At 31.2% G+C, this 11,687-nt stretch overlaps 1 protein-coding gene across 1 annotated transcript; it reads left to right on the top strand.

Moving 5' to 3' along the window:
- LOC119684257 lies at nt 1–2,822 on the top strand (the record flags this gene model as incomplete). The annotated part of the gene is given in 3 exon segments (XM_038098261.1): nt 1–658; nt 1,168–1,945; nt 2,012–2,822. Coding segments are annotated over 3 exon segments (2,020 nt in total), but the record flags the coding sequence as incomplete, so codon positions are not given.
- Nucleotides 2,823–11,687: the final 8,865 nt, after the last annotated feature.

Here is an 11,687-nt window from a genome sequence, read left to right as displayed (position 1 = left end):
TATTGAGTCTTGCATGTCTTCACTAGAAAGTTCGGAATGCACAAATTTCACTAATGACAGCGGAAGCTTTCTCATTATGCAGGGAGACACAAAACTGCCTTTGGATTATATACGAAAATCGCTAGTGCCATTTGAAGAACTACAACATTCACGATTTTACTTCAAACCAATTAATTATGAAATTGAAAAAAATAATCCTTACAAAACAATGCCATTTTCTGGACAAAGACAAAATCAACGAGAACTTGTCGCTCCTTATGATAATATATATACATTTAACACACGGCTGAGAAATAACTTACGCGTTCGTCTGGAAGTGCCTACTACTGATGTTACTGAAACTCTTGTAGGTTATGAAAACAAACAATACTATCCTCGTGTGGCTACCGATATTGATGCAAATTTTGTAAAGGATATTAATGAACATTCAATATTTAAGTCCTTTAAGTTCAAAAGTTCCAGTTCCATTATAAAAGAGGCACTGCGACTTAAAATACAATCTATGGTCATACAGGAGTTCATTGTTAGGAACGATATTTTAAATAATTTGAATGAGAAATTTTTCAATAAAATTGGAAAAATCAAGGAACTATATGATAAACTTTTCATTAAGTGGGAAAGGAAGCAATATAACAAAACAGCAGCAATTGTCTACCAGGTGAGTAACAAGTTTTGAAACTGGAAAAAATAATTCAAAAGCCCATCAATTTTAAAAGGATACTTCTAAAAAACAAATGCTTTACCATATTTATTACATACATACTCAGGGTATAATTTAGATATTATAAAAAATTTATTTAGAATATACAATACTGAACTCATATGTTTTTTAAAGAAAGTTATTAGATTTATACAGTACAATTTTAAAATAGTTAGATTCGAAATGCAATAAACTGAAATTTATTAATTTAATGCAATCGGATTGCCTTAAAGGTTGGCAACTACTCGATTTTTCATTTGTGTTTGTATGAAGTCGCCCAACTGTCAGATTGGAGCTCCATCACCCTCATGGGCCCATATCCAACCAGGTGGTTATGAACGCATGCTCTCAGTACATTGGCAGTTCATGCAGGCGTATATAAGCATCTGCCCTTTAGCTGCTTCACTTTCAACACACTCTCTTCCACCTGATTTATTAATGAAAATAATGTTTTTTTGTTGTTTTAGGTACAAAGCACCTATGAACGTACCGATGCACTTAAACGCACGTGGCAATTATTGGAGCGAAAATTGACTCTAATGAATTTAGACATAATATTTGTGGAAGGCAAGTGGATAAGACTTATAACACTACAAAATTTTATATACCTATTAGCAGATAAAGAATGGCGTCTTGAAAACGATTGGATACATCGCAAAAGCAAGCCAGGAGAACCAATTGAACTGGAAACGTTCGATGTTTCTATACAAAACCGCAATACCGCTAACATTCGAGTAAGAGAGAAAGATGATGCAGGAGCTGTTAAGGACTATTACGAAAATGTGTACAAGCCCAAAAATATTCCAATCCTCATGCCATACAAAGATCATATTGATTTATTCTGTGGCATCAAAAAATTGAAGAAGATAACTTTTATAGCACTGCTTGAGTTGCATTTAAACATGACAATATCAGTCGATCTACAATCACAAGTTCATAAATTAACAGAATGGTGCGATAATGAACTTCAGACTAAAATGGAGCATGTAACTCGCAAGTGTGCTAGAAAATATTTCATGAAAGGTAGAGTTGAAGACTTAAGATCGCGGGTGATGAATTTTCTTGACAACAACATATATGAAGTCTTCACGAATGAACGTGAGATAAAGGACCAAGCCTATATAGAGCATGCATGGCAACACATTGTAGAAATAAAAGTTTCTGATAAGAAGCGTGGCGCGAGAGCAGCCATACCACCAAGACAAATGGTGTCGATGATTTCAGATACTATATTAGATCTCTTGGGTAAAGCATTATATATAATATACAATTAAAAATTCATTAAATGTGCGATTTTTCATAAATTTTCAGATAAAATCGATGAGTTTCCACCTAATTTTGCAAAACAAACTGAACTTGATTTCAGAAAAAAGTTGAGAAAAATGAAAAAAATATCGCGAGAGGCGTGTCAATTCGAGAATAGGCTGCAAGCTCAATTGAAATCGTTAAAGAGAAGTTTTGAACCACTTCCTCCAAGACCACGACCACTTAAAAAATATGTATTAAAAAAATTTAAGAAGAAAGAAGAGGAATCAGCTCCCAAACAAAAAAAAGTAACGACTGAAAGGGAGAAATTTTTAATTCGTGCATTTAATTCTGACACTCAAACAGGATATCGCCAAAGCGCAGGACTTAGAATTGTTAAAACTATTGATGCAGAACTTGTAACTCCTTTTTACTTCGACTATTTCTTGGCTCTAAACGGTTACACACCGGATTATAACTTCCAGACACAGGTTGATTTGCGCGATGGCCCGGAATTAGATCGTTTAAAAATTGGTTCCCTGGTACCTGAAATGAAACAAAAAATATCCGATTGGGAAGATAGAAGACAAAAAATCATGGAACAAAATATAATAATTTACCACTCTATATATGATAATGTGCACTATTAAAGAAATTACGAAGTTATTATCATATGTGGTCCTATGCGCGTTCTCAGATATATAATATGAATTTTAATCTTAAGGCAATAATGTAACAAAATTTCTTGTCAATATGTAATTATGTTTAGCAAATTAGTTATGAAAAGATTAGTAAAAATATTAGTTTTAATAATTTTTACTTCTCTTTTCATAAATAATCTTGATGAACAAAATACAGAACAATAACTTAACATTAATATTGGATATTGTGTTTTCGAAAAAATTCAGAGATTTGTCTTAAAATTAGTGCTATGTTACATTTGATCATAAATCTTCATTCCTAGAGAATATCAATAATCTTAGTAGTTATATAAGCCGCAGCCTTTGCAGACCAATTATAGCAGGCAGAAATACAAGAGTATAGCAGTCGAGTCAGCAGAAATATCAATTAGAAACCGTAAACTACTTAAGAATAATATAACATATTATATTTACATATTTTAACAAAAAATGTTAACAAGATTTATAATACTAACCAGATATTGAAAGAGCATTCCGAACTTCATAGTGAAGACATGCAAGACTCAATACTTTTTAAGTCTTCTTTTAGTTCGGTATAAATCGCTTTAATTTTTGTGTCTTTCTCGGGGTCTGGTTCAGCTTGGATCACAATTTCTTGTTTCAGCACTTCTGCTATATCCTTAAGCAGTTGAAGGTATTGTTTTCGTCCAGGATGCTTCTCAGTTTTTAAGTCTTCCGATAGTCGAGTGTGATAGGTATCGTCTACATCAGGTTTTCTTTTTAGTTCCAATAACTTTGCATTTGCTTCTTTTTCTTGCTTCATTTTTAACTCTTTTATCATTGTTTTGGTGTTAATTGTGGGAACCGTATAGTCCTTGTTAACATTTTTTGAATACTTTTTAAATTCAGTAAACTGGAAAAAATTCAGATTTATAATACTAACCAGATATTGAAGGAGTGGCTTCAATCTATGTTTGCTTGATTCCCAAGATATCTAAATTTGTATATTAGTAAATTTGTACTTTAGAGCGAATGAATACGACATTGACTACCTCTTTGAAGTAGGTAGCTTAAAATATTATTATATGTATTATAATATGTAATAATACATATATTCCATTATATATAGTCAAAAATAAACCAGCTATAAATACAATATGATTGAATCAACCTAAAAGTAAATAATTAATAAAACTGAATCCAAAATATGTGTAATAGGTAAATCATCAGACAGTCCAAGTCATCTTTTATCAATATACGAAGTTTTAACGTCATCAATCATTACCTGGAATAATTTTTTCTAATACTGATGCGAAAATAAAGGTAGTAAGCTTTTATAATTTAAATAACTGAGTGGCTGGTACAATTTATGTGACAATTCTGTCTGTCATGAGTTACCGTAAATTTATCTGCCAAATTAGGAAATTAGGAATGATTCCAAAATTTGGGAAATCTGTATCTGTATCTGTATTTTAATTATCAGATTAGAATATTAGATTTCAAAGATTTAATAAAAGTTGTCTATAAAGAGTTAAAGAAAAGATATATACGTAACAAATAGGAACTAGTATACCGCAAACTTTGTAAACGTAGTCAGTTGATATTGCTCTGCATCCTTGTTCATTTGACCAAAAGAACTGCGTTTTCTACATTTCAAGCAATTGATTGTTTATTGTCATGTTTTGCAAAAAGTCATAGAGAGTGAGACCAAAAAAAAAATATCGATTTAAATTTGGTCATGGTGACGAGACTTTGTGATGAAACTTGTCACATTGGTCAAAACGGTGTTGCTCAGTGATAAATGTCAACATTTATACCTTTTGGAAACAAATTTCAATACATATTGGAGAAAAAATACCTAAAAGCAATACAACCAATTTTATAAACCGCCTATTTTACACTTTTTGATTTAAAAAAAAAGGCAAACAATTTTTTATAATTAGTCGTATTAATTAAAATTCCTCTCTCTTCTCTCTCTCTCTTTGACAATACAAGAAAAAAATACAATAAAAGGCTGACAGAATATGTTAACCCCTTAGCGAAGAAACTTGCATTTCAAACCAGTACTTCCTGCCTAAAAAGAGCTCACCGTCCAGTCATAAATTAAAATTCAATAGATTGAGGTAAATACCTCTCTCTTATTTGTAGTAATTTCACAAAGTTAATTTAATTTCTTAATAATCCACCTCACACTCATTCCACTGATATTCAACCCACCAATCTAAGTGAGGTCCGTGATATAAGGTTTACTCCCGTGAAGTATAGTCTTCATATGGTTTACTTATTTTATTTTATATTATGCAATATATAGTTAAAATAAAAATTTGTAAAATTATGTAATTAGTAATAAGATTTTACAACTTGTTAGTCTCATTTTAAGAGAAAATAAAAAAATATGACTTTCTGCATAACATGCGCCTAAAATTGCCGTGACCATTCGTCACATTTATCATTGTCTGAATACGAGAGCCCTTAATCGGAAGTTTAGCTATCTTAAGTTTATTTTTCAATAGAAAAAACTGTCAGTCTCTTTAAGATAATACTCCATTTCCTAATCTGTAGGATCAATTCATTCCCTTATCAATAGAACTACTGTTGTCGTTCATTTATTTTATGTTATTATAATCGTCGCTGAAATTAAAATTAAATACAAAAAAGGATGACAAAATTTAAACAATGAGATATGATGTAGAAATTGATGCAGTATGAGATAGGAATAAAGAAAGAGTCGGTAAAAATATTTTATTAAATCTGGATTTAGATGAACGGAAAACAATTAAATATCAATAAGGCTCGAATTGGTTCTGACATTTAATCATAAAAATTTTGAGCGGATTAGCTGCTGTTGCAGCTATTTTTCTTTTCAAATTTCTTTGCAGAAAGTAATAAGCAAGCTGAAAGGTTCCATCAGAATATCTCTCCAATGGAAAGAAGATCAAAAAAGTTATAGTGGATGCAAGCATTTTGAGAAATTATTATTTTACAATTATAAGAGAAATAAATCTAATGCTTTGCAAGAACTTTGCCGAAAATGCACATGTACCTCAATATGATATATAAATATAATACAGATAAACGTTCGACGTTGATAAAAATCAGACCACTGATGATTATGTTAGTACTTGGCAATACTCGAAACAGTGTTGTATGGTCAGCCAAACTCAAATTAACTAAATTAACTAAAAAAATTGTTGTTGTTGTCTTTGCATTTCTATTCGAACCCTTTCAAAAAAAATTTGTTTTTAATATTTTTGTAGGAACTCCATCACATTAAAAATCAAAAGAGTTGTGAAAAGTGTGAAAAAAATTTTTTTCATCTGTACATTTTTAACTATTGCAACTAAACCAGTTCGGTCACATTGAACCTACGTAGCGTAACTTATTCGCACAACATTGATGTATAATATATGTTCTATGTTGACAATAAAAACTTTCGGGGACATATGTAGAGTGATTATGTTTTGAGAAAAATCAAAACAATGGTTTTTCGCAAATAACGAAAAAACGATATACATTCTGATTTTCGAGTTCTACGGAAAATTTCACTATAGATAATGTAAATTTTGTCTTCGAAAACAGTTTGTAGACTAGTTGAATTGAACAAAAACATATAGTATAACCATAATAACTATTTAGATACCTGCAAAGGAAGTGTAAAGCGGCAGTTGAAGGAATAAGGGAGAGAACACTAACTGCCTGACATACATTTGGGTGTCTGCAGCAGATAAGTTTGGGAAGGAGTGCTGCATCAGACCGAAATCTGATAACGAGTTATTATGGCGAATTAAGTAAGAAAGTAAATATTATCTTATCAAGTCAATAAAGAATATTTTGCAATCCAGTCGTTTGATTCCCGCAAGTGTTTAATCAAATTCATGCATATATGCAGATGACATTGATACATTTAATTAAGCCAAAATTTAGGAAAAATATGCCGTATCCGAGTACATCACAAACAAATGCCAAGTGAAGCATTGAAGTTTCTTCAAAGGACATGTTGACACATACGACAAATACAAAGAAAATTTCCACTTGAGTTATAAAATGCGTCAGTCACTTTACGACTGTCACTTATGCTCAATTTTGAGATTTTCTCATGGGAACTACTGCTTTACATAACGCAGAAAGGCACGGCTCAGTGACTACAGCAATTGTTGCTGTTTTTGATTTTTGGTAGCTTTGGTAGCTTTGGTGAAGTATCCTTGATAGCTTCTTGCTCAATGTTGTTTTCTTACTGGCATTAATTTTTATGCCAAGGCATGAACATTGGTGCTGCTTGTTGTGTCAGTTTTACTGGACCATGAAAAATCGCGTAACAAGACAGCATAGCATATCGCATAGCTGAAAGCAATGAGAAAATGCTGTTAGTGATATTGCTATTGCTATTGCTGCTGCTGCTGTTGTTGCTGTTGTCGTTGTTGTATTGTGTGTTGCTTGGGCATTGCTATGACTTTTGTTGTGAATATTGTTGGTGCTACGAGTATTATTGCTGCTACAGCAACGTTGACAATAGCGATAATTTATTTGATGTAAATTTTGCCAGCAGCAATCCCTTTTAGTATTTTGTTATTATCGTGATTTTAATATTATTTTTGTTGTCGTACCCGTAGTTTGTTCCTGCTGACTTTTGCGATTGTTGTTGTTGGCAGCTAAGCATAAACTAACGAAGGAAATAAGTACGACACTCATAAAACTAAGCAATAAAATTGCAAAAATATATACTCGAAGTACACACCTACTTTGCTCTTGCAGCGAACAAAAATAAATTTAATTAAATTAGTTTGCTTGCAGTAGCAACAAAGCAAAAGTTTCACTTCAAAGGATAATTGTAATAAAATTTGAATTAAATTTTAAACATCGTTTTGTTGCTGTCTTGATTTATTTATTGAGTTTTAAAACATGTTAATTTTATCCAGATAAGCTTTCGAAACAAAATTAGTACTCAAAGCAATTTGTTGCACTTTCGCATATAATCCTCTTTGCAGGAAGAGCAAGAAATTTTAATAATCAATCTTCTAATTTATTGCTGCAGTTGGCTATGTTGAAAGTTGCAGCAGCTTAAACTTTGCCACAAGTGTTGTAAGTGGAACAAAAATATTGCATTTTCATCACTGCCAACTTTATCAGCATCAACTACTTAGCAATATTTCAGTAATTGATATTTCGCAGACAGTTTTTACGAGTATTGCTGACATTACACAGTGATTGCTTGTTTTGCGACTGTTTGTTGCTGAAGGATACTTCCGTTGTGGCTGAAGTTATTTTACTTCATGAAACTTTACCAGTGTTTTAAATGGCAATAAATCAAAACGTCCGTCAACTTTGTCTACCATTTACCACTTACGATTGCATAATGCATTTATCCTTTAAACTTTGCTTAGCAGTGTCCTTACATAGCAGTTACACTGTCCTCGATCCAAGTTTTAAATTTATCAATATTTACAGAATTTTTAAAATTTTCTTAAATTACAATACGAGAAATGTGTGGGCAACTGCTTATAAGATCACTTATTTCACTTATAAGATTACTTATTTAATAAGATTATAACTTATTTCAAGGGATAATGACAAACTTGGAATTCTGAAAGACTTCTTCATCTATAATATATATAAATGTATTTTAGGTTTTAAAATACCGAACTTTAAAGTGGTAAATTTTAAATAGTAACTACCAACAGGTAACAATTTGATATTTCTAATGGTTTGTGTAATCAAATTAGAAATTAAATAGTAACATAATTTTTTTAATGTAATTAATTTAATTAGTCAAAGTTTTGAACTTTAATATCTTAATATCAATGCTTATACTGGGTATATACCTGAGTGTGTTAAAGAAAGGGACTACACTGATATCACAGTGCAGGCTGAGTCTAGCTCATGCCGTCCTATGGTCCAGTAGATAGTTTTGTTTTACCTCTGTGTATCAAGCCAGATGTTCTGCATTTGGAATAGACTGACCATGTGCCCCTTGACTTGACTGGTGAGGTATTATAAACCCACTATTAGCCTTTCTGAAAAAGTGGTCATAAATCAACATTTGCTAGCAGGACCGGGAACTGAAATATAGGTATTCGTAGAAGAGGTGCCCAATCTAGCAAACTTGTCTACACGCTAATTTCCTACTAACGGTATATTAGAATACCCGGGAACACAAACAAGAGTTTCCTTAGACCTCCCACTTAGGGCGTTGATAAATTCTCTACTATAGCTAACTCTAGTATAATGAATTGTCAAATTAACGTGCCTAGGTAATCGGAACAGTACCATTAATTAATATGGTACTACAATATTAGAAATGTGAATGTTTTAGAAAACTGTTTTACTTATTCCAGGGATTTTTGAATAGTAGTAAATTACAACAACAAAATTTAATTTTAAAAAATTAAATTTGTGTCTGTGTCCTAATGGCTATATCTAAATAATCAGAGACAAGTAGCAAAACAACTTAAAATTTGAACAACGAAAGTTTCATGTAATTTTGACTCATTGGATTGAAATTCGAAATTTCGTATCGTTCGATTGCTTCGATCTTGGCAGCTTCAAGGTTCTAAGTCCTGGCACTTGTAATCGTGTAATGCAAAAGTATATATGGCACAAATGAATAAATGCAATGTGTACACTTATTAAAATAAATTTATTTAGTGACCGATTTCTGGTTACAAACTTGCTTTTGTAAAAGTAAGAACATGTGTTTTCATTTTTTATTTATTTATTTCTATTTGAGTCAGTGCACTTGAGCACTTTTAATCTTTCTTAACTCGAGGTATTTTTAAAACCCCTCTTTACGCCTTGACTGGATTATTGTTTATCACTTCATCAGACTAAGCAATAATTGACCTCAGATCTGCATACCTCCCCGAGGTGCCTGTAACCATTCTGAGATTTGATAACGCGGTGTTGGTAAGTCTGTCAATTTGTACATTAGCCACCAAATTCAACCAATTTATCACAGCTAGACATTTTTACGGAGTTAGTCAATCTTCATGAGAATAATTCTCTCGACGCTTTAAGTTGTGGCTAAATTATGTTCAAACTATTTGTCGCTATGTGTCCACAAACCAACGAAAATCTTGAATGGATTCAGGTGAAGGATAATTGATCAATGTTGTATTTTATACTTAACTGCGATCGCAATCAGAAGTATATTTTATTTACATTAGGAAAACATTGTTAAACTCTATAAAACTTCTACAATTTTTTTAAAGAATGCTTCTCTGCATTGTTTCCAATTTAATTTTATTATTTTCTTTGTTGTGTTGTTAAACATATTCTTATTTTAATAAAATTAACAGGTTTAAGCTATTCATTTTTGAGACATACGTAATGTCTTTTTTTTGTGGTTCAGAGTACATACATCTTTTTTGCATAATAATTTAAATTAATTTACGAAAAAAAAGAATTATATTATTAATACCAAATTTTAAACTTTTTTCTCATTATTCGCATCCTTTTACGAGCTTTTAAATTAATTGCAAATTAAATTAATTAAAGACTCTGCAGCTTATCATTCCTGCACGCATAAGCGAAATGTGGCGTAATTCTGAATCTCAGATTTAAAATCACGACATTTCGTTGCGTAAATGTACAGCAATTAAAGTGAAACGGTTTTACTGGTTAAGTCATTCACGATCTTTGTCCATTTCAGGACAATTTTCCTGAATTAATGTCCACGATAGCATAGACACGTTAACGAAATGAAAATTGGTGTCTTAATTGGAGCAAATAAAAGGACACATACTCACAACAATTTAATTGCTGAACAAGAATTGAAATGTTAAAAAGGTTACTAAAATAACTCTTAAGGACAGTGAATGTAATTATAAAGTGAGGAACTGATAATGACTTCAATCGAATAGTTTCTCAAAAATTTCCATGCAGTTAAAAATAGTCTTATAGAACTTTACTGCACATAAAGTCATGTTTCAGATTTGATAAGGTTGGTTTAATTATTTACATTTTGCATACAGAGAAGTTTAAATATAGAATTTGTAATCCTTGTTAAGTATAACAGAGATGTTTTTTAGCTAGAAGTCTATAAAGTACAATATTAAAATGAAGTGTATATAGAAGAAATGAGAAAATTAACTACAAGTAAATAAAATTACAAATCAAATAATTGTCAAGTCTACGAATATTCGTATGAATTCTTGAAGAGGTTTTGAACTCTTCACTTGTTAGTTAGAGTGTACTTATTACATCTTCTTCTTCTTTATTCCATTGCGTTACCCGAAGTTAGCAGTTATCACATTGTAATTATGTGATAACTGCTTTGATTTAATAACTAATTTGATTTAATTTGATAAATGTACGAGTATAAGCAACATATGAAAGTTCTTTAAAGTATTCTCTCACTTGTTCTTAATGAGTTGTAATGCAAGCCAGTGAGGAAATTTTTTGCGTTCCTCACTGATTTTAGAGAGAACACACTTCACGTTTTGTTTCCTGCTCTTTAACTTTGCTAAGATCCTATACAAATATCTGCACCATGTCAGACTAATGAAATAACCAACACATATTATGTTTTCTGAGTCATCAGAATTATCTGGATCATATAAACTAAGGAATTAAACATCAAATTTTAGATTATACTGATAAAAGAATTTTTATGAGCAGTAACTGAAGATGAACTTTAATTGTAATGATTAACATTTTGTTTCAGATGTGAAAATTGAGACGATAAAAATTGCACATATACGCCTCTTTCAGATCTAAAAATCGTGAGAACCAAGTAAACAACTAAAATATTGAAAGGACTTATGTTATTCTCATAGGATAGATTTAATATTTTATTGCAGAATGTCATAATTTTAAAGACTTTTAACACTAAATAAGGGAACATCTATAAAATATGAATATGTTTCTCTTCTCTTCTATCGACTAAGAGTACTCCCCTCTCAACACAATACTTATGCCAACGTTTTTTTCAATTTTGAAAATGATTGTTAAATCAATTTTCGGAACAGCCTTAAATATGCACCACGGTTCGGTTTCCATATCCAAAGGGTGTAGATGAAATAATCTCTGGAGGTTAAAAAATAGTCCCATGATACCATCATTCACATCAGATAAATACGATATTTGTGGTAAGAGATTTGAATCGA

This window comes from Teleopsis dalmanni, chromosome 2 (genome assembly GCF_002237135.1).
Source record: "Teleopsis dalmanni isolate 2A chromosome 2, ASM223713v2, whole genome shotgun sequence".
Taxonomy (NCBI): domain Eukaryota; kingdom Metazoa; phylum Arthropoda; class Insecta; order Diptera; family Diopsidae; genus Teleopsis; species Teleopsis dalmanni.
This window is presented reverse-complemented; position numbering and strand designations above follow the sequence as displayed.